The 24900-nt window shown below is 39.5% G+C and overlaps 1 protein-coding gene across 1 annotated transcript in view; it reads left to right on the top strand.

Annotated features, from left to right (window-relative positions):
- The window catches only part of PEX7 (peroxisomal biogenesis factor 7), a 66752-nt gene that overhangs the window by 30142 nt on the left and 11710 nt on the right, over positions 1 to 24900 (top strand). The window contains exon 9 of the mRNA XM_081093947.1: positions 19323 to 19422. Within this exon, the coding sequence (XP_080950073.1) occupies positions 19323 to 19422 (100 nt within the window). The remainder of the gene's footprint in view (positions 1 to 19322; positions 19423 to 24900) is intronic.

Raw genomic sequence — 24900 nt, 5'->3', positions numbered from 1 at the left:
CACATAGCTGGCAAGGAATAGAGCTAGACCTGCACTTAGATCTTCTATGTCTAAGTCTTTTTATGTTACTCGGTACTTAGAAACTTCTTTAATCCTAGGGACTTTATGTATTTCTGTTTTTCACTATTATGTAAGGATGTTCTCCATAGAGACTAAGTTAATAATAACAAAATATTGCCTCTAATCTCTATAATCATTTCAGAATTGAAGTATTCCACATAAGTGATTCTTGACAATGATGGATGCATAAAAGTTTATGTGCCATAATTTTTATCTTAATACTAGTGGCCCAGCATGCGAAATCGTGCTCAGTAGGCCGCCCACTGCTTCCGTGGGAGCCGGCGGGAGCCACAGTGCACCCGCGGGAGCCAGCAGGGAGCTGTGCCACTTCTGCGGGAGGGAGGCAGGAGGGAGCTGCTGCCGCCGCCTGCAGGAGCCAGGGGGAGAGGGTGGGGAGGAGGGACCGAGAGGTGCTCCGGGCATCTCCTGGTGACTGGTCGCACATGCAGCCCCACCCACCTGCATACGCCTCACCGCACACGCAGCTCCACCCGCCCGTGTGCGCCTGCTGCGCATGCAGCCTCTTGCTGATCGGTCGTTAGGCGTGAGGGAGTGATGACCATTTGCATATTAGCCTTTTATTATATAGGATGGGTTTTAAAACATTTTGGAATTATAATATATATATATTATATCTATACTAGAGACCTGGTTCACGAATTCGTGCACTAGTGGGGTCTCTTGGAGTGGCCTACGGGTTCAGGCCGAAACTGGCTCTCCGACATCCCCTGAAGGGTCCTGGATTGCGAGAGGGCACAAGCCAGGCTGAGGGACCCCACTGATGCATGATCAGGGCCGGGAAGGGATGCGGGAAGTTGGCCAGCTGGGGAGGGACTGCGGGAGGACTCCAGGGCATGTCCAGCCCATCTCGCTCAGTCCCAATCAGCCAGACCCCAGCAGCAAGCTAACCTACCGGTCGGAACATCTGCCCCTTGGGGTCAGTGCACGTCATAGCGACCGGTTGACCGGTTGACTCTCTGCCCCCTGGTGGTCAGTGCACATCATAGTGAGCAGTTGAGCGGCCTTAGCATATCATTAGCATATTATGTTTTGATTGGTTGAATGGATGACTGGACACTTAGCATATTAGGCTTTTATTATATTGGATAGGATAATACACACTTGTACACATGTATAAACATACACATATGTATAAACATTTATTGAAAAATGTTTGGAAAGGTATAACCAGAATTTTAAGTAGATTACTGATGTGTGGGATTTCACACATACTTTTTTTTATCTTCTTTAATTGAGTTATAATTTAACAACACCACCTTAAATCTTCCTTAACAGAACTGTAACTTCCTCTGACCACAGCTAGCATTTTATCAGGTATTGAAATGTTCTGTTTAATACAGGACTGTCCTAATGAACTGTGGTCCCCAGAAAGTTCACTTTATAGTTTTTTTCTTTCACTTAAAAAAAAATATTTTTGTTTGTTTGTTTGTTTTGTTTTGTTTTCGGGCAGATTGAAACTCCCAGGTGTTTTGCAAAGTAGGTGGGTCACCTTAGGGGCAACCTTTACCCACTCAAAAACTCATCTCACATTAGCAGTGAGAATTCAGGCATCACCCCGAATTGTTATTTTCCTTACTCATAAGTTTAAGGCCATATATATATATATATATATGTTTTTATTCATCTTTTTCTGAGAGAGAGGGAGATAGAAATATTGATGAGAAAGAAACATTAATCAGCTGAATCCTGCACGCCTCCTACTGGGTATCGAGCCTGCAACCTAGGCATGTGCCCTGACCAGGAATCAACCAGCGAACTCTTAATGCACAGGACAACACTCAATCCACTGAGCCACACTGGCCAAACTCTTTCACTCTTTATCTTTTTCCTATACTTCTTCACTTCTAGCTATCATGTTATTATGCTTTTCTGTGTACAAGTCTTAATCTGCTCACTTAATAAAATTTAAGACTTAAAAATAGCTATTTATCACATATACACACTTCCCTATATTTTTGGGCTCTCTGTTTGGGTTATTGTTCCTCTCAAAAGTCAGATTCCTAAGTACGTACAATATTACCATAGTAAATACATACCATATCTGTTGTTAAGTGAATTATATAACTATAACTAAATTATTAAAACATTATATTTGATTCCCAAGTTATATATGGGATATATTCCTGAAAAAGAAAGCAATATAATTTTACTTGAAATTATATAACCTTAAGGTTTTGGGAGGGAGGTTAGATAATCTAGGACCAAGACTCGGTAACTATTTCATTCAAAAGAAATATTTAAGTGCAAGTTACAATAGAATAGCTTTTTCTAAACATGAACTCAAAGTATAATTTAATAAAATTCCAAATTAACAAGGAGGTGAGAGAGAAGTACAAAGCAGTGATAGGAGGTTATCTAGAATTAGCCTTGTCCCTCCCCATGCCTTGCTACTGGAGGCATACAGGGAAGTTCTGTGGGTTAGAAATCCGCTGTGTGGTGGGGTGAGCATATGGATCTTTGAGTCAGTCAGATTTGAGGTGAAAGGCTGGCTCCTCCATTTGCTAGTCATGCAATACAGGAAATGATACCTATCTTTTGGAGATGTTTGGAGGATTAAATGAAAGTATCTGGAAATGCTCTTGGCACATAATTAGTGCTCAAAGAAATTCTATATAATAAAAGCCCAATATGCTAAGTATCCGGTCATCCATTCAACCAATCAAAGCCTTATATGCTAATGATATGTTAAGGCCACTGAACCACTCACTATGATGTGCACTGACCACCAGGGGGCAGACGCTCCGACTCGTAGGTTGCTGCTGGAGTCCAGCCAATCGGGACTAAGCGAGATGGGTTGGACACTCCCTGGAGCTCTCCTGCAGTCTCTCCCCGGCTGGCCAACCTCCTGCGTCCCTCCCCAGCCCCAGTTGTGCACCAGTGGGGTCCCTCAGCCTGGCCTGCACCCTCTTGCAATCTGGGACCCCTCCAGGGATGGCAGCTTTGGCCTGATCTGAGGGACCCCACTGGTGTACGAATTCATGCACCAGGCCTGTAGTAACAGATATTTTAAATGAGAATATTAATAGTATGTTTCCTATTTTAAAACGTAAGTTCCATAGGGAGAGTTAAGATAGCCATTATTTATGCCTACCTTGCATAATTATAAGAATGTAATTATGTGCTTAAAGCTACTAAGGAGCTTTGTGAATGGGAGTTCTTATTGCCCTGTCAAGGTGAGGTGGGGGAAGCGTACCTTGTGAATATAGTACAGCATGAACCAGAACAGCAGATGTACTATGCAAAGTTGAATATATCTTTTTATTCAAATCTATAACCATGTGGCCATTTCCACTTCAATTCAACCTATATTTTCTTCTAAACTATTATATTTTATCTACATACTTGTTAGAAATTATTTCTGAGGAAGATAGCACAATCTATGTAATAAAAGCCTAAGTGACCGTTATGGCGGAACTAGAATGACCAGTTGCAATGATGCACACTGACCACCAGGGGGCAGACCCTCAATGCAGGATTTGTCCCTTGGTGGTCAGTCCACTCCCACATGGTGAGCGCCACTCAGCCAAAAGCTGTGCTTATGGCGAGTGCAGCGGTGGTGACAGGAGCCTCTCCTGCCTCCATGGCAGCACAAAGGAGCAACTAGCCAAGTGGTAAGGAGTAGCGAGCAGGCAGGCGGTAAGAAGCGAGGGGTCCTGGACTGGGAGAGAGATGTCCAACTGCCGGCTTAGGCCTGCTCCCCACAGTCAGACATCCCCCGAGGGATTCTGGACTGCAAGAGGGCACAGGCCGAGCTGAGGGACCCCTCCAGTGCACGAATTTTGTGCACCAGGCCTCTAGTGTAATAGAAAAAGAGGTATAGTTTAAGATCTTGGATATACCATTACTAGCTATTGTTATATTTAATCTCTTATAAAGTCACTAAATCTCCCTGAGCTGTTGTTTCCTCACTCATAAAACATATTGTTATGAGGTTTAAAAATCAATATATGCAAGGCTGTTCACATAGTGCCTGGCCATTTCAATCACTCAAGTTTCCTTCCTTTTTTCATTCACATATATGTTCCTCAAATTTTATACTTAGTACCATATTACTATACATACATACTCTTGATGGTGTTTGCAATTTATTTTGAATAATAAAAAATATTATTTTATGTGTGTATGTGTAGAGAGAGAAAAATAAAGGAAATACGCCAAAGTTTTAACAATTGGTAAATCTAGATGAAGAGTATATGGGTGTTCATCGTATTATTCTTTGAATTTTTCTGTTGGTTAGTCATTTTCAAAATAGAAACATTTGAGAAAGTCAGCTGTAAAATAAACATTTCTTACTAATACCTTCTAATAAATGTGACATTTAATATACTGTTTAATTGTAATATAAATAGCTTTATTATATTGCATTAACAGGAAAGTGGCCTTTAATTGGATTGTAGTAAACATAGACTCTTAACAAAGCAGCAGATACAGAAATACCTTTTATCTTTGTCACATTTACTCTCATGGGATTTGCCTTTATACAGTAAGTGTCTTAACTTTGGTATGGTTGATGGGCTTTTTTGATCCTTATGTTTATTAGCATAGAGATTCTCAGAAGCAGATAATTCTCTTTCTTCCCCTTCCCCATAAAAAAAGGTCAGGCAGAGTAAACAGATAGTATAGCTGAATATGTACTCTGTCTCAAACCTTTCATTTCAACTTTACCTAGTCCCCCTTACCCACAAAAAAAGGTCAGTCAAAGTAAATAGATAAGAAATGTGGCTGAAGGTGAGCTCATATGCAGCTTCAAATGATCATTTTACCTCATGTTTAAGATAGTTGTTGTAATTCCTTTACATTTGTTTATCAAATCACCAGAAATTATGTGGCTAATGATATGATACTATTTGCAGGAACTGTGAATTTTTAAATGATCAAAGAGTGATTTAATATTCCGTATCTTTCCGATATCTTAGATATAAATGTCTTTGTAACGCATCACAGTTTTTGCTTTTTGACAGAGGTTCACTAGACTTCACCACTGATAATAGGAAAGCATCTTAATGTAGTTGTCTTAGTTTTCTTTTTAAGAATGAGAATATATGCATTCATATATTTGTTTAATTCTTATAAGGATATTTTTGTACTGGATATATTTAATAAAACACATTGCCTGATTACAGGCTAGGACTTGTCTGTTTCATTGTTTTGTCCCTGGCATCTGGGACATGGATATACCAAATACATTTGTTTATAAATGTGAGTGAATTTAAATTATATAAAAAATGTTGATACTCTTTGGTCACTGACTGTAAAAGCTTACAAATGGCCCAGCCGACATGGCTCAATGGTTGAGCATTGACCTATGAACCAGGAGGTCATGGTTCAATTCTCCTCAGAGCACATGCCAGGGTTGCAAGCTCAATCCTCAGTGTGGGGCATGCAGGAGGCAGCTGATCAATGATTATCTCTCATCATTGGTATTTCTCTCTCTCCCTCTCCCTTCCTCTCTGAAATGAATAATAATATTTATTTTTTAAAAGCCTGCAAATGATTATATTTTAATATGGTTTTCACTTTGTATTTAAAATAGTCATCACTAAAACTGAATTATAGTGGAAAGTCCTGTTGGAATAAGAAAATGATATTTTTCACGGAGAAAACTTGCTGTTCTATTGTTTAAATCAGTATTGACTAGATTGCAACATTTTAGTATTTAATAAATTTGGAACCATTGTATTGATATCCTGATTGTTAACTAAAGTTACAGATAGATATTATTTTTCCACAACTAATTGTAATATGTGATTTACTGATAAATCTCTATGAGCTTCATATACCTAATGTTTAAGATATTTGTATGTATGAAGCAGTAACTCCTGAGTTTATTATGTTGGTTGTTTTTTTTAATATGTTCCAAAAGAGTTTTTCCATTTGACTTGTTTAAATTAGAAAATTCTTGTGATGATTATTGCAATCCTGGAAGATCTTTTGATGAAGTGAAATGTAATTTTGCAAGTTAAATGCCAGGTGAAAAATGAAAATAATTTCCTATAAAATGAAACAACATGCATTAATTAGAAAGAAACTTGTAAGACTTTTATTTTCTTCTTGTAAGACATTTGATTTTAAGTACCTTGATTTATAATTGCAGAATGTTTTCAGAATTATTTAGTATTAACAGTGTTCTTTAAGAATCAAACCAAATCTGTGTCTAATTCACACCCTAATGCAAGCACATGAGGAATGTTAAGCCTGAGGTTAATGCCATGTAAGTCACTGCTTTGAACTTTGAATTGTGCTGATTAGTCCCAACAGAAAATTTATGGAGTTTGTCAGTTAATTTGCATTATAATTTTTAAAAAATTCTCTGTGCAGTTTCAATAAGACAACTGTGGGTTTTGTTGTATACATTTCCTAATGTAGATATTGCTTTGCCTCATCTTCCATAGTAGGAAGTAAAAAGATAATATCTGAAAATGAACATAATCAGTGAATTCTCTGAGCATATTATTCCAAAATACAGAGTAAAAAATCAGAAGAAACGGCTAAAAGAATTTAAAGTGATTGCCTCTGAGGTGAAAGATCGAGGGAACATGGCTCAAAGCTGCTGTTGTTTGTTACAAGCCTGTAGAATTAGTGGACGCAGATCTGTTCAAGTGTAGTTTTTAAGAAGGTACTTGAGTAGAACCTCAGTGTTTCCCTCTCCTAGTTATTTACAAACATAGTGAGCCTATTTATTTCGATCAACTGGGTATTACCTGTCAGTTGTCAGTAATTTACTTTGTCCTCTAAGAATTCAGGGATAAATAATGCATCCTGTAGGCCTGTCCTGAAACTCCAACCTAGAGTGGCAACACTAAATAAATATTCTGATATTGAATTCTTCAAGATTTGACCTAATGGAATAAACCATACAGAGAATAAAATCATGGTTATTAATCTGTTTTCATCTTAAATAAAATTCAGCAGAGTCCCTTATCTTTCTTCATTATATATTTTAGGACATGTGTGAGCACACCTGTGTACACTCCCGTGTGAAACAGAAACTATCTTAAGCTAGCTTAAATAAAAAATGGAAACTGTTTCTTAGGCTCTGGGCTCCCTTTGCCCCAGGGCAGTGGTGCAGCAGGGCCTAGGCAAGGTACTGGAACTGCTTTACCCTGAGTTCCTGCTTCATCAGGAACTTTCATCTTCTTTCTACAGACTGATCTTTTTTTCTCCCCAAGCTTTCATGTCCAATCACCAGAAAGTAAACAGACTTGTGTATTCTGCTCTGTGTCTGTTTTTCTTTCTTCACCTTAGTTGATGTCTGTCTTCTTCTCCCCAACACTGTATCCATCTTCCAATGAGGAGAGAGTTGTAAAATAAGAGGTCCTTGTGCGCTGTGTTGACATTTCACAACCTGATACCCCGAGTGGTTTTATTCATAAATGCTCAGCTGCAGAGATGAGAACATTACGTATTTCATGGTAACATTGCTAATCAAGACAGAAGCACAGGCAGGTTGCTGCTGTAAGTTTAACGTTCTTCTACATTTAGGTGTGGAACTTAAACCTCATCTGATCACATTATCCTCTGAACTTTGTGAAATGATCTTTTGCTCTAGGTAGTCACGTTCTGGTGCCAGTTACAGTTCAGATGTATATAGACTATTCTCGTGCCTGAGATCATGATACTATTGCATGAGTGAAGTTCTTACCATATTGTTTATTGTCACATATTTATTGGAAAAAAAGTTCATGGTTCTTCATTTGTGCCAGTAAGCAGTAAACAAACTCTATGGGAGGTTTTTTTCCCCTTCATCTCTTTTTGTTGAGATGTGTCATTCTTCAAAAAGCCATCCTGCATCCTTGTGGATCACAGCCATAAACACCCCCAGAACAAGCCTTCCATCAGCTAATGGTTTTCTTTAATTTGTCAAAGGTACTCTAGGCTTTGTGGTACATGATTCCTGGACTTAATGTTTATTGTGATGAAGTGGAGTCAGCCCCTCCACAGTACTGATCTAATTAAAATTTTAATTGAAATATGAATAATTCATTTTGCTGGATAAGCTTAAGTTTAGAATTTTATTATTTTTAACCTTGAAAGTTTATGAATATGGTATGGTTTCTGGATATTTGCTATTGAGTGTTCTAAAAGTCATCTTTGAAAATTGTTCAGTAATTCTTCAAAATTAATCATATATTCAGGCAGTTAGTGTTTTCCTATTTTAAACTTTGTTATTACCAGTTCCAAAACCAAAATATAAGCACCTTCCCAACCCAGTCATGTAAATAAATGAGCATTAACATTCACTAAATATTTTTGAGTTAATAAATGAAAGTTTAGCCCTTTACAACATTTTGCTTGTTTACAATTTCTATTTTTAATCTTCTCCGAAAGCAATACAGATGATAAAGTAATAAGCCCATGATATACTCAGAAGGAATTCACTTTTAAAGGATAGAAATCTCTGAGGTTACAAAAAGAGCCAGTCACTTGAGTGATACCTAAGTTAGGAGGAGACAGCAAAGTAGGTGAGAGGATATCGTAAGTGCATATAAAAAAAAAAAATAGAACAGAGAAGGGATAATTTCTGAACTCCTTGCTACAGGAGTGCATATTTATTCTATTCATAATTTCCTTAGGGTATTGGTTTTGAATGTAAGTTGGCACACTAATGGGATCTTGGCATGGACTTTGGCTTATGGGATTTTCTATGTAGTTTGAGGAGTCAGGGGGAAGCCTAACTTGGTCCAGGTCCATTTGAACTTTCAGGTTGTTAATCAGTACTGCTTACTGGCACAAATGAAGAACCATGAACTTTTTTTCCAATAAATATGTGACAATAAACAATATGGTAAGAACTTCACTCATGCAATAGTATCATGATCTCAGGCACGAGATCATGCCTAAAGAATCCCAGATCCTGCCATCTATATTCCAGATTCACTATCATGGCCCAGATCTAGAGAAAAAAGTGAATGGCAGCATCTTTCAGTAGAAAAAGTCCTGGACTTGATGCCAGTAGAGTCTGTGCTTTAGGGCTGCCATTTATTTGCTGTGTCACCATGGATTGCTTAATTTCCTTGAGCAATTATCCTCATCTCTGAAATGAGAATGATTGCAGTAGTCCCCCCCTAACCACTGGGGATCCAGTCCAAGATCTCCAGTGGATGCCTGAAGCCTTGACTAGTACTGAGTCCTGTAGTGTATATAGCTTACATTGTTTCTTATGCATACTTATTTTTTTACTTAAATAAAGCACTTTATGACTTTTTTTTGACATATCCGAATTGCCAGCATCACTACTCTTGCACTTTGAGGCCATTATTAAGTAAAATAAAGGTTTCTTGAATCCAAATAACTGCCATACAGCAACAGTGGATCTGATAACCTAGAGGGCTACTAAATGACTAATGGATGGGGAGCGTAAACTGTGTGGATACACTGGACAAAGGGATGATTCACATCCTGAGTGGGACAGACGGGAGAAAGTATGAGATATCATCACGCTACTCAGAAGGATGTACAATTAAAAACATGAATTGCTTATTTCTGGAATTTTCCATTTAATACTATATGATCACAATTGGCTGTGGGTTACTTAAACTACTGATAGGTGTGGACTACTGTATACCCTTTTTATCTTACCTTGAAAATTTTTAATGCTTTTCCAAAGCAATCTGTAATAATAAAAGGGTACTATGCTAATTAGACTGGATGTCTTCCGGATGTCATTCTGGATGTCCTTCCTGACAAAGCTGGGGCAGAGGGAAGCCAGCCCAGGTCCCGGGTGCCTGTGGGCAGCTGGAAGAGGGAAGCATCCTGGGTCTCGGTTGCCTGCCGGCGGCTGGAGGAGTGAAGCCGGGTCCCGGATGACAGAGGGAAGCTGGTGCCAGCAGCCAGGGAAAGGAAGGCCTCCTCTTGCATGAAGTTTTGTGCATCGAGCCTCTAGTATAAGATAATGGGGAAGACTATGCACACTGTCAAAGTCTTTCTTGCTGAGGATGGATTGGGTAATGTGAGAACCAAGTTTTGGATCATCTTTATTCTTCATTATTGGGAAACTGGAGCTAACACTAATACTTATTTGTTCAGCAGCTTTTTATCCTAGTCTGCTAAGTTAAATTATATGAAATAATAGTGTTACTTTTCCTGTGAAACTATTTGCCTGTCTTTTGCTTCTAATGTATTTGTCCCTTCCCAAAGTTTTGCCTTCATTAGTGGTTAGAGCCACAATAAAGTGATAATTCTAACCAGTAACAACTGTCTGGATCAGTGGTTCTGAAAGTTTGGCCCTAGGACCAGCAACGTGAGCATCACCTGGGAACTTGTTTCTAAAATAAGTTCTCCAATCACACTGCATATATCTGTATTCATGCTCAGCAAGCTCTTCAGGTGGTTCCGATGCAAACTTAGGTTTGAAAACTGCTGTTTAGATCAGTGATTCTCACTCAATAAACGGGTAATGCCTCCTACCCAGGTCAGAGCTTCCCAACCTTGGCTGCGTATTACCTTCACCCAGAGAACGTTTGCACCTTTCAATTCCCATGATGTACTCCAGGCCGATTAAAATTTCTTGGGGAGCATTCACACATCAGTATTTTTAAAAATACTGTCAAGGTTGAGAATCACTGCCTTTTTCTCTCCCCTCCCCTTCTTCCTGAAATCACTATTGTTTCTAATGGGAATTTATCTAATCTGTATGTATCCTATATAATAAAAGGCTAATATGCAAATTGACCAAACGGCAGAACAACCAGTTGCTGTGATGCGCACTGACCACTAGGGGGCAGACGCTCAACACAGAAGCTGCCCCTTGGTGGTCAGTGCGTTCCCACAGGGGTAGCGCCACTCAGCCAGAAGCCAGGTTCAAGGCTGGTGAGCGCAGCAGCAATGGTAGGAGCCTCTCCCACCCAGTAGCAGCATTAAGGATGTCTGACTGCCAGCTTAGGCCCACTGCCTGGGAGGCGGGGAATGGGCCTAAGCCGGCAGTCGGACATCCACTGAGGGCTCCCGGACTGCAAGAGGGTACAGGCTGGGCTGAGGGACTCTTCCCAAGTGCACAAATTTTGTGCACCGGGCCTCTGGTGTTGATATAAGGGTGAGAACCACTGCTTTCCATGGTGTTTCCAGGCCTATCAGCATTTCTTGGGAAGAGGTTTCTGGATTTCATACTGATCTACACAATCAGAATTTTTTAGGAAAAAATTTCTCAGCAAACCTGAGGAATGTGTCTTTTCTAAATATCTGATATAATGAGCCTTGGTCCATCATTTGGGAACCAGGTCTATAGGTGATTTAAAAGTTATCTTACTTGTGAGGTTGGCCTTCATTATTTATTTATCTTATCCATAATATGCTTATTTATTGTTTAATCATTCATGAAACATTCTTGGACTATCCATGTGTCAGATACTTTTATACATGCAAGAAATACAAAGAATAGAATACTGTCCCTGAGTGTAAGGAACTTAGTGACTTTTAGAGGAAAATAGATAGATGAATAAATAATTTAAATAGTAAATAAACAAATGCATCATTCTTGGTATCTTCTGTTCCATTAATCATTTTGATTTCTTTAGTCCTATTAATTTTTCTGCTTAAATATATCTCTAATCCATCCACAACCTTTCCTTATCATCACTGTGCCACCTAACATCCAAGCTGCTATCATCCCTTTTTAGACCACTGGTAGCCGCATATCCACTCTTAAGCCCTCAAATCCATTCTTCTCTCAGTGGCCAGAGAGACTTTTAAAAGTCAAAGCTGACCATACTACATGTAGTTATACTGTAAGGCAGTGGTTCTCAACCTTCTGGCCCTTTAAATACAGTTCCTCATGTTGTGACCCAACCATAAAATTATTTTGGTTGCCACTTCATAACTGTAATGTTGCTACTGTTATGAATCGTAATGTAAATATCTCATATGCAGGATGGTCTTAGGCGACCCCTGTGAAAGGGTCGTTTGACTGCCAAAGGCGTCACGACCCACAGCTTGAGAACCATTGCTGTAAGGGAACTCTCTATACTATCTTCACAGTTCTTCCGCAAATTTGAAACTATCTATATAATAAAAGACTAAGCGACCATTACAGTGGAATGATCAGATTGACCGGTTGATATGATGCACACTGACCATCAGGGGACAGACGCTTAATGCAGGAGCTGCCCCCTGGTGGTCAGTGCATTCCCACAGGAGGAGTGTCACTCAGCCAGAAGCCAGGCTCACAGCTGGCAAGCATAGCGGTGGTGGCGGGAGCCCCTCCCGCCTCTGCAGCAGCGCTAAGGATCAGCAAGCCGAGCAGTAAGGAGCGAGCGGTCCCAGACTGTGAGAGGGTGCAGGCTGGGCTGAAGGACCCTCCCCCTCTCCCAGTGTATGAACTTTGTGCACCGGGCCTCTAGTTCTAAAATAAAGAAGTAGTTTATTTTTAAAAAATTTTAAGAAGGCAGAACGGAGTATATAAACCTTCTGCTTAAAATTCTCACTGGTGTGTGTGTGTGTGTTTACACTTAAGAGAAAAATTCCCAATTCTTCACATGGCCTACAAGACCTCTGTGACCTGGTCCTGTTTGCCTTGTGTAACACTCTCCTCTTCTCTTGCCCCAGTCCAGTGGCCTCTCAGTCACAAACCATCAGGCTCCTTGCTGACAAGGGACAAGCTGCCATCTTTGCCCTCCGCCTGGTGAACTCGGGCTTCAGTTCAGTGTCACTTTAGGACAACATTCTTACATCATCCTGCGTTGTTTTGGGGGGCAGCCGTCAATTGCAGTTACATTTGTGTTTTTGTTGTGTTTTGTTTTTTAATGTCCATCTATCTCATGGAATTAGGAGCTGCAGGAGGGCTGTGACCACGTGTCTCTTGCTTTTGGTGCTTATTATTAGCACAGCACCAGGCACATTTTAGCACTCACAAATTGTTATATGAATGAGTAATTAAATGAGGAGAAAACAAGCAGTTGTGACATTTTTTGCTCACCACTAGAGAATGCTACATAGCCAAGCAATGCAAATAAAGATAATTATAAGATTGCAATTCGCTTAAAAATTTTAAAAACACAACTAAAGTTAAGGTACATGTAAGGCATTGCAAAGTAGCCAAAACTTTTCCCCAACTTTTATAGTTAGGAAAGACTCATGAAGAATTACTAACATGTAGTTTGTGAACAGGAAAGAAAACTGAAAAATATTTTAAACCTACTGAATTCATGTACTGGCTAAATTTTAAAAGTGTTTGTATAGAGATTTCAAATTGCATTTGGGTAAAGTAAAAAAGTGATTTTAGCTTCATTTTTGAAATCGTTTTGATGCTTTATTTAACACAGTGCTACATACTTGCTTTGCTAAAGAATTGTGAGTCAGAAGCAAAAAGGGATTTAACCAAGACATTGTACTATGATGAATTTTTCTCTCTACCTCTCCAATTTAAATGAAAAATGTTCCTACAGTTCTGTAATATTTTTAATCATTGGAAGCCTGTCCAGTGTATTTACTTCCCATGAAAGAGCTTAAATAGTCAGTGATTTCATCAGCAAAGAGACAAAAAGGCACCAAGTAGTGTATATGCTGCACCAGAAAACCATCATTTAAAAATGATGTGCCTTATTTGACCTCTTAATGATATATGTAGCCTGACTTCTTAGTGATAAAAAGGAGCTCATTTTACTTGTATGATAGGCACACGAAGGCCCTCAGATATGTAGAACTTATGGGACCCTTGAGTCCAGAAAAAGAGTGCGAAGAGAGACTTTGCCAATTCCCTATTTGCAAACGTGAGAAAACCTGGTGAAATGCTCACTTTCTTCCTGCTACTTCCTCCTTACAACTCACCCCTTCCTGGTGGAATTGAATGATGACACATAGAAAAATCTTGAACTGTACACATCAAACTGTTGACCATGGTTGCCATTTAAAGAGTGGAAATGAATAAATGTAAAATAAATACATTTATTTTATTTCTTTTGTTATTATTCCTTTTGTGGTTTAAAAATAAAGTTTATAGATAGACATTAACTTTTGATTTTCTCAACTATTTAACTTGTGCAATTTACTGTATTTGACTTGATACTTTTGATTAGATATTTCAGTTTACTGAAAAATATATTAAAATTATAAATAAATATAAATATTGAATTTTTCTTATTTTACTGGCTCCTGATCTCCTTGAGGTTAAAAATATAGAAGCTTAGATTCTCTATATTTAGCAAATTCTCTCAGGGCAAAAGCTGCCTTCATTGTTCCATATCCTGCTCTGGGTTTCAGACATCATTCTAGTTTTTACTTGAGTGTTCCTCACTGATGCTTTTATGAAGTTTTGTGGTACTTGTTTGTTTTCACAGTTTATCTAGCAAATTTAATTGTTTTCAGGAAGAGTATTGGCCTAGGTTCCTAGTCAGCCATTCTGCTGGAAATGAACCTCTCATAATGTTTGCACCACATATATACCTATACTTTGTGTATTACATAATTTGTCAGAGTTGTGAAATGGTGTAATAAACAGTCGTGCTTGTATGTCATTCACTAAATTAACTTTCCCTTCACCAAATAGTATCCTTAGAGTTTTAGCATGTTCTTTTTTGTTTTTTAATTTAGCTTTTTTTAGTTGTAGAAAAATATACATAACATGAACTTTACAATTTTAACCAATTTTTAAGTGTACAGTTCACTATCATTAAGAACATTTACATTTTTTGCAACCATCACCACTCTTCATCTCTAGAACTTTTCTCATTTTCTAAACCTGAAACTCTATACTTCTTAAAGTCTGTTTTGTCTGATGTAAGTATTGCTGCCCCAGCTTTTTTTTTCCCATTTCCATTTGCATGAAATATCTTTTTCCATTCCTTTACTTTTAGTCTCTGTGTGTCTTTCCCTCTGAGGTGGGTCTCTTGTAGAGAGCCCATATGGGTCTTGTTTTTTCTTGTGTGTGTTTTTTTTTAATTCTTTATTGTTAAAAGTGTTGCATAAGTCTCTTTTTTCCCCCATTGACCTCTCCCCCGCCGTCCCTACCACCCACACATGCCCTCCTTCCCCCTGCCCCAGTCTGTGTCCATTGGTTATGCTCATATTTAGCATGTGTTTTATTTGATGAGTTCTTTGCAAAATGCAAATAAATAAGTATTGATAGTTTTTCCCAGGTTAAAATTATGATGGGTGTGACTATAGTGTGGAATTGTAGCCTTGACAGCCCACGAAGCTACATATTAGACAAATTTAAATTGAGTTTTTGAATCTACTCTCTGCCCTCCTGCATGTGCAACTTCTCTTACCACACTTTCAAGCTAAAATTGGATGGCTTCACACATGTGCCCTTATTAAGCATCCTAATTTTCATAAGGCTCACCTGTCTTGTCCTCAGTGCAGCCTTATCCTTAACAGGTTTAAATAAGAAAATAACAACAAAACTGCATTTTAGGAACAGATTAGGAGGGAATAAATGAATCCTTATTGCTTTTTATTATCTACTAGGGGCCCGGTGCACAAAATTCGTGCACTGGGTGTGGGGGGTGGGGAGTGTCCCTCAGCCCAGCCTGCCCCTCTCACATACTGGGAGCCCTCAGGCGTTGACCCCCATCACCCTCCGATCGCCTGATCGGCCCCTTGCCCAGGCCTGATGCCTCCGCCAGAGGTGTCAGGCTTGGACAGGGTACCCCCATCTCCCCCCGATCACTGGCTCTGGCCCCCGCCCAGGCCTGAGGCCTCTGGCCCAGGAATCATGCCTGGGCAGGGGACCCCCATCTCCCTCTGATCGCTTGCTCCACCCCCCGCCCAAGCCTGACGCCTCTGACCCAGGCTTCAGGCCTGGGCAAGGGGACCATCATATCCCCCCAATCCCCAGCTCCGCCCCCCACCCAGGCCTGATGCCTCAGCCAGAGGAGTTGACCCTCATCACCCTCCGATCACCAATCACCGGATCGGCCCCTTGACCAGGCCTGAGGCCTCCAGCAGAGGTGTCAGGCCTGGGCAGGGGACCCCCAGCTCCCCGCGGTTGCAGGCTCCGCCCCTGCCTAGGCGTCCGGCCCAGGCAGCGGGGACCCGCAGTGGCAGCTGGGGGCGCCGCGATCGTGGGCTTCGCTTTAGGCCCAGGCAAGGGACCCCTAGCTCCTGGGACTGCCAGCTTTGACCGTGCCCAGCTCCCATCGCTGGCTCCACCCCTACTTCCTGCTATCACTGGCCAGGGCGGCAAAGGCGCCTGATTCTCTAATCATGGCTGGGGGGCAGGGCAAAGGCGGCCCCAGGGCCGCCTTTGCCCTGCCCCCCAGCTCTTAGCTCGCCCCTGGGTTTCAGATCACTGTCAGTGGCAGGGGGCTTCTTCCTGCTTTCCCTTTCGCCTCCCTGCATTGTGCCTACATATGCAAATTAGCCGCCATCTTGTTGGCAGTTAACTGCCAATCTTAGTTGGCAGTTAATTTGCATATAGCCCTGATTAGCCAATGAAAAAGGTATCGCCGTACGCCAATTACCATTTTTCTCTTTTATTAGTGTAGATAATAATAAAAGCGTAATATGCTCATTAGACCGGACAGCCGAACAACCTTTCGGACGTCCTTCTGGAAGAAGCCACGGCAGCGGGGGCCGAGGCAGAGGCAGTTAGGGACGATCAGGCATGCAGGCAGAGTGGTTAGGGGCGATGAGGCAGGTAGGCGAGTGGTTAGGGGCGATGAGGCAGGCAGGCAAAATGGTTAGGGGCAATGAGGCAGGCAGGCAGGCAGGTGAGCAGTTAGGAGCGATGAGGCAGGCAGGCAGAGTGGTTAGGGGCGATGAGATAGGCAGGCGAGTGGTTAGGAGCAATCAGGCAGGCAGGCAAAATGGTTAGGGGCGATCAGGCAGGCAGGCAGAGGAGCAGTTAGGGGCGATGAGGTAGGCAGGCAGAGTGGTTAGGGGCGATGAGACAGGCAGACGAGTGGTTGGGGCGATGAGGCAGGCAGGCAAAGTGGTTAGAGGCGATGAGACAGGCAGGCATGCCAGCGGTTAGAAGCCAGCAGTCCCATATTATGAGAAGAATGCCCGACTGCCAGTTTAGGCCCGATCCCCTACTGGATCGGGCCTAAACTGGCAGTAGGACATCCTTTGAGGGGTCCCGGATTTCGAGAGAGTGCAGGCCAGGCTGAGGGCCCCCTTCCCGTGCATGAATTGTGTGCACCGGGCCTCTAGTCCTTAAATAGTTCAGAAGGAAATCAGTTTTTATGATTTGTCTAAAGAGCATTTATCCTACCAATTTTACTGAAATAAAATCTAAATCCCAAATGAAGTCAGAGAGCTGATTACCTGGATTTAATTGACCTCCCCATAGAATGATTCCACCAAACTGCTCTTTGGGGTGACTCATGAGTAGCAGCCCATGAAACAGCATCTCTGTGTTTCCCTAAGAAATGTTCAGGGAGTTCATTACATAAGCATTGCATTTCTACTCCATGGACTCCCAAGGGTGAATTTCCTTCTGAGTTCCAAGAGCAATTTAGTTGTAGACATTATGAATTGAGGGATCTCTTGTGTCTCCCTTTTTCCTTTGGCTACTGGAAAGCTTAGCATCTTGAGAGGTCCTCCCCTGCCAGTCATACACAACTTTATGGAATATAACTTTGTTTATAAATATTACAGATTTGAATTTACTCTCCCACCCTTACTTTTCCTTTAACTCAGTTTTTTTCCATATTAAATACATATTTTTAAAACTTTTGAATACTTTTGGATTATAGTGGGTATGTACAAAATGATTTGGTTATTGTTTCAGATATTGCAAATCAGTATATAACCATATTTTAGAAATGAAATTATACAATTACATATTTACTTTTGCTTATATAAACATTATCAAGAGCTAGAAAATTAGATTGTAGTAAAATTCATTGTCTCTAGACCCAAAGGAACAAATATGCAAAGACAGTAGATACCATTATTATGATTTCTGAGAAGGACTGCAGCTTAGCTTGCTCCCTCATTTGTTTGAATGGGCAGATTTTCAAAAGTAAAGTCACTCTCCTTAAATATTTTGCAGATTTCAGTAATCTGATAAATGAGCTATTTATTCATTGTTTCTCTGGTACCACACAATAGATTATCCATAGCAACAATCCTTTTCAGACATAATAAGACCAACTCTGTATTTATTAGGAAAATAATACCGCCAGGTTAAACAAACTGACTGCCGGTTTTGTGTATTTACTCTCTTACAAAGAGATCTGCTAAGCCTTCAACGTGCTCTATGTTGTGCATCATTAGAGAGGCTGAGCTGGAGTATGACTCTATGATTCAGAATGTGCCATTTTTTATGGTGTGTTTAAAATAAGAAAGAGGATGAGCAAATAAAGCTTAACAAATAAAGTGCTATTTTGTGTATTGAAACTAGGGCCAAACTCTTCTCTGAACAGTAGAAATCAGATATATCATGGTAAATATTACCACTCCCCGTCTATAGAGGATAAATACAATACTTAATATTGGCCCAGGAAAACACATTTCCGTTTTTCTTGACTTGAGAAATTACATTGCCATGAAATCTATAAGAAGGGCTGTGCTTCAGAAAAAAGAAAAAGATAGTTTCAGAATTACAGAGATATTTTTAAAGAGAACAGAGTCTTTTTTAAGAATTTGAATTGCTATTGAAATGTTAATTAAACCTAAGATCTTTTCATGTCAGAAATGAAATAGTATTTAAAATTGCAAAATGTTAGAGTGCATCTATTCCAATATTCTTCTTTTACAGCAGTGAATGCTTTTAGAAATTGCTAAAAAAAAAAAAAAAAAAAAAGCCTGATGTTTCTCATCTCAAATGTCCATGTGCAATATAAAAAAAATTAACTAACACTTGTGAAGTTTCACCCTACAAGGTATACTAATGGGAATATAATCATTGTTTACAGGGTAGATTGATTACTAATCCCATTTGTTATATAATTGAATGGAGTGCATTTTTTTCTTTATTTGATTTTTTTTTTTAAATATATTTTATTGATTTTTCACAGAGAGGAAGGGAGAAGGATAGAGAGTCAGAAACATCAATGAGAGAGAAACATCGATCAGCTGCCTCCTGCACACTCCCTACTGGGTATGTGCCCACAACCAAGGTATATGCCCTTGACCAGAATCAAACCTGGGACCCTTGCGTCCGCAGGCCGATGCTCTATCCCCTGAGCCAAACCGGTTAGGGCTATTTGATTTTTTAATGTGGGTCAGCAATGGAGCTCTGCGTTTATTAATTGGTTGGACCTATTCTGATGAAATCTTTGATACGTTAAATATCTATTTTTCTTAGGTAAATTTTTTGGTAGTTTTAGTACTTAAATTACTTTTTTTGTTTATATTCACAGATTCTGGAACTTTTCAAAGCCTGATCCTCTTCTTGAAATAGTGGACCATCATACAGAGTTTACTTGTGGTTTAGATTTAAGTCTTCAGAGCCCTACTCAGGTAATGAGATCTCCTGGGGTTTTTCTTCCCATACAGTTCACAAATAGCTCTATGTGTGACTTTTCTGAACAAAATTGCTGCCTTAAGGCAAGAGCAAAGTACATTTACTTAATCATCCTGATATCTTTTGCTGTAAAGCTGGAGCATTTGAAACACTGGGGAAAGAGAGGTATCCAGGAACTTGACATGACGCTCTCCTCTTGAAAGACTGACTTTTCTGAGAGGAAAGGAACCTTCCCCACAAGTACTGTGCCTTACATGTTGCAGGCTCCCTGTGGGAAGGGTGACAAGAGAAGAATGGAATGGGGAAGGATTGTCCCCAGAGGTTGTTGGGAATCGAGAGTGTGTGGTCCTCATTTCAGCTGCCCCACAAGCAAGTGAGATGATGGGCAAGTCACTTCCCTCTCGGGACTGCCACCAGAAACTATGTTAAAAGAGAGGCTTCCGATGGGGGGCAAAGTAAGGGAGAATAGCTACTGTTTTAATCAATAAACTTTAAAATTCCCACGTTTTATTTTCTTGAAGACTTGAGAGTTTAAATATTTAGGGCTTTTTAAAAAGCTGTTTCAGTTTTGGAAACCCAGATCAGAAACACTAGAATATGTTGAATGATAAGGCACTTGAAAACAGACTGTGTGAAAACACTAACATATCAATGAAACAATATAATATGTGGAAATTTTAGAGTATGACTAAGAAATTATGTTTTTATGACAAATTTTAGAAATTAGACAAAAACAAATCCCATTTCTCATTGCTGTGTTCTTAAATTTAAATGAATACAGTTTTTTATTTATTTTAGGAATTTAAGACATAAATCTGAGCTTAAAATATTCTCATATTAGAATAGTCTCATTAACATTAATAGTCTCATTAACATTAAAATAATTGTTGTAAAATGACTTCATAGCAACTAAGAAGAGAAGAGACTGAAAGAGTCTCTTGGGTCAAATGGCATTACCTTTAATGTAAATACAATGTTCTTCCAATGAACTAGTTTTTTTCTGAGACATAAATCTATTATAGATGATTTTTAATAAAATATTCATACCTGTTTGCTCTCCTAGTTAAGAAAAAAGCTGTACATATTGAAAATGACCATACCAAACAAAGGACCCTAAATAAGTATTTTCCTCTCTCATATATTTCTATTAACCTATGTTCCATGAGTCCCAGACTGTGGCCCAAGGCAACACATATGCCTTCTCGACTTCCTCGGTCCTGTCAGTTCCTCACCCCTGTCTGAGAGTTGCCAAATGTTTTCTAAATCCTCCACATAGACCGCCTTATTAAAAGCAACTTTTTTCAGAGGATTTATTAATTAGACTTTATGTATTCTTAAATAAGAGAATGTATTACAAGGTCCTATATTTTGTGTAAATCTGGTGACTGTCACCCATCTCTTCCTGTTCAACAACCAAATTTCAGTTGTACTAAGGAAATAGTTGCTATGAGAGAAATAAGAGTGGAAAAGCAGGGTCTTCAGGCTGTACATAACCTGCAGGTTCACTGGCATAATGTACAGTTCAACTGTGCTAGAAATCTCCATTGCGTTCATTCATAGTGGGACAGAATTTTGGGATTAGAAGGGACCTAAGAAACAAGACCACTCCCTCTCATTTATGTATTCCTCCCACAGACATTTTCATATGCCAGACCTTGTGCCAGGCACTGGGGACTCAGTAGAGAATGAAAATAAATGTGGGCCCTGCCTTCATAGAGCATTTAATCCACTGTTATATCAGATAATCTCAAGAAATGAATGTAAATGAGAGTTGTAACAACCCTATGAAAGAAGTACATTGTTGCTCAAGAGTTCATAATCAGGATAGACATTTGGCCTACTTAAGAAATTTGTAAGGAAGTGAGGGTCACCTGAGATCAGATGAGTAGGCATTAACTGTATGAAGAGACAAAAGGAAGAAAGATCATAACAGGCTAAGGTAACAGTATGTTACAGACGCTGCAGTGGCAGAGAGCATGGATCGTATTTGAAAATGAAAGAAAGTATTTCTTCCTTATTTATTGTAGATTATTCAACATTAGAATTTAAGAAAATATATTTGTTGACTTGTCGTGTTTTAAAAAATGGAATGTTTAGATTATTGACTAAATGTTATGTTTGTTTCAATGTTTCCTTTTCCCCCCCTCCATTTTATTTATATTCTGTTTTGGACCTTAAACTTTCTTCCCTTTCTAACTAAAATTTCAACCAATATTTTTTCACATACCTAACATTGACACATTTTAACACAAACATTTGTATTGTTTATATTAATAACTTTTGTTTTTACCAGGAAGCATTAACATTCTTTCTTCTTAGGGTAGATAAGAGTCAAGTTCTTGGTGCAGCTCCCTATTTTTCTCTCACTTATTTCATTTCAGTTTATTATCTCTTGCTATATAATAAACTCCCCACAAGTTAATAGCTTAAACAACAATTTCCTTTCCCCATAGCTCTGTGAATCAGTAATTTGGGATGGGCTAAGCCGAACAGTTCTCTTGTTCTCACCTGGGGTCACTCATGTGGCCCCCGTCATCTGGGGCTTAGCTCCGGCTGGGTGGTGGGAGAGGGCCTCTTCCACATGTGTAGGTACATGCTGGTGGTCTTCTGAGCCCTGAGCTTCCAGAGGAGCCCAGGCTTCTTCTCTTAGCTGTTGTAGATTTCCAATAGGTTTCCCAGAGGGTGAGAGTAAAAGCCGCAAGGTATCTTCAGGGCTAGGCTTCGAAATCACACAACATCCCTTCTGTTGTAAAGCAAGTCACAGGCTAATCAGATTCAAGGAGTGAGAAAGAGACTCCATGTCCTGATGGGAGTAGCCACACGGAAATTGTAGCCATTTAAAATATACCACATTAATTTTTGCTGGTGTAGTTAGTAGTTTAATTTATTTTTGACATATTTATCCTTTATTCTCAGAGTATGTGGTCAAGTTTGCTGATTGCATGTTAATTTATTTCACCATTTCTTCATAGTTTATTTCCTTAAAAAGTATGTTTCTCACTGGCTGGCATGGCTCAGTGGTTGAGTGTACACCTTTGAACCAAGAGGTGACGGTTGATTCCTGGTCAGGGCACAAGCCCAGGTTGCTTGATCCTCAGTTGGGGGCATGCAGGAGACAGCTGATCGATGATTTTCTCTCATCATTGATGTTTCCATCTCTCTCTCTCCCCTCCTCTCTGAAAGCAATAATACACACACACACACACACACACACACACAGTGGGGCTTTGACTTACGAGTGTCCCGACAAACGAGTTTTTTGACATACCAGCTGTCTCTCGGCCGATTTTTTGCATTGAATTGATAGAGTAATTTGAGTTAATGAGCTCCTTAATGAGCTCGGTTCGGAACGAATTAAACTCGTAAGTCAAGACACCACTGTGTGTGTGTGTGTGTGTGTGTGTGTGTGTATAGTATATTTCTCTCACCTCTTAGTAAGTGCCTTTCAGTATACTTTCAAAAATGTGTTGTCTCTTGGGGTGAACTTAACATCTGTAGGACTTTGCTGACGTCACCTTAGGATCTCTGTGTCTTAATATATTATCTATCTTAAAAGAAGATTTATCTGAGTTCTTGTATTTATAATTCCTTTTAGCTTCTCCGTTCTTAGAGATCTGAAAGATGAGACCCAAGGATATTACACCTTTCTTCTTGACAGAATGTAAGCTCTTGTCTTTAAATGTTTAAAACTTGACAAATAAGTGTCTGGGGTCATTCTTTAAGGATAATTGCTAAGAAATTCTTTGTGCCCTCACTTGTTAACCAGGCTGAAGTTATCTTTCACTTCAAAAAAGTTTTCTTTGATTATTCCCCCCTCTGATCATGATTTATACAGTCTTGGCATTTTCCCTTTTCTCTCTTGTCCTTATTATTTCTAAATTGGATACTCTTTTTCTATTTTTTTAGCTTTGTGATTCTAGATCTTTAAGACACCCATTTATATCAATGGGATTTCCTGTATGAATATATTTTTAGAATTCTTGACTTTGTGATCTGTAGTATCAACTCTGCTTTTTCAAATGCTCATTGATATTAGTCTAGTATTTATAACTGGGTACAGGTTTACATATCTTTACACATTTCTTTTGGAAGATACTTATTTCTCTTTTAAAGTATAAATTATTAATTCATTCCAAGATATCACATGTATGTTCAATAAAATGTATCTCTTCGCCGAAACCAGTTTGGCTCAGTGGATAAAGCGTCGGCCTGCAGACTGAGAGGTCCCAGGTTCGATTCCGGTCAAGGGCATGTACCTGGGTTGCGGGCACATCCCCAGTAGGAGATGTGCAGGAGGCAGCTGATCGATGTTTCTCTCCCATCGATGTTTCTAACTCTCTATCCCTCTCCCTTCCTCTCTGTAAAAAATCAATAAAATATATTTTTAAAAAAATGTATCTCTTTTCCCATGATGAAAATGGGAAATTACATATAAAAGAAAGAAACAAGATTTCTACCACTCTGTAAAAAATCAGTGATAACATATTAATATTTCTTTTCAGTCCTTTTTAAAGAAAGTTTTAAATTAAAGTATAACACTCATACTGGGAAATACACATTTTTAGTGTGCAGCTCAGTAAGTTATCAAGAATGCCCATGCCCATGCATCCATCACTCAGGTTAAGATATAGGACACTGCCAGCATCCCAGGAGCCCTCTCAATATTCCTCCAAAGTCTCACCCTCTCCCTTCTCCCCAAAGGTAACTGCTCTGTATTTGTGCACATTTTTAATTGTTGTAGTTACACTACACATAAGAATTTTTCTTCTGGGACTCCCAAAATACTTGGTAAACATAATCATTGATGAATGAATATCCTGGTCCATCCATGCTAGGTATCTTTATAGTACCCTTAAAATGGGGTAGAAGAAATTTTGTATACTTTCATTTTGTTTGGTGGAAGGTGCTTAGATTTGATTTATACAAGTTCTTTAGATGTGGTTTAAAAAGTATCTTTGGCTTTGTTGATGTTTTAGTGAAAATATTCATTATTTAAAATTCACCTTATGTTTTTATTCAAATCCCTATTCTGACAGTCTTAGATACCAGGTTTAGAGGTTGACAATGGGTAAATATTTTAAATTTCTCAGTATAAGGTTGGAAATGAGGTTTTAGAAGAGGACTGGCATTATTGGCAATTAGTGTATCTGTGTCCTTGCACTTTTGATCTGAGGTGGTACTTTCTGCATGTGTCACACAGACTACCTTTAGCATTGGAAAAACATGTACTAGAAGCATCCACTGTCCTCAGGCAGCAGTCTCTGCTATTTCCTCCCTGATGCTTAATAATTGTATAATATTTAGCTGAAAATTATATAACAAGTGCTTGTTTTCTGCCAGCCATGAAACATTCCCCAGATCCAGCTCTGTAGGATCTTGGCGTGCTCCTAAGATGGGTGCGTCTCTAGCCTGTGTCTGCTGCCCTCTGCACTCCATGTACAGCCCTGCAGTGAGCGCTTCCAGAATGATTGACG

The sequence above is a fragment of the Myotis nattereri genome (assembly GCF_964212035.1).
Source record: "Myotis nattereri genome assembly, chromosome: 6".
NCBI classification, from domain to species: Eukaryota; Metazoa; Chordata; class Mammalia; order Chiroptera; family Vespertilionidae; genus Myotis; species Myotis nattereri.
The sequence above is the reverse complement of the archived record's forward strand: the minus strand, read 5'-3'. Positions and strand labels throughout refer to the sequence as shown.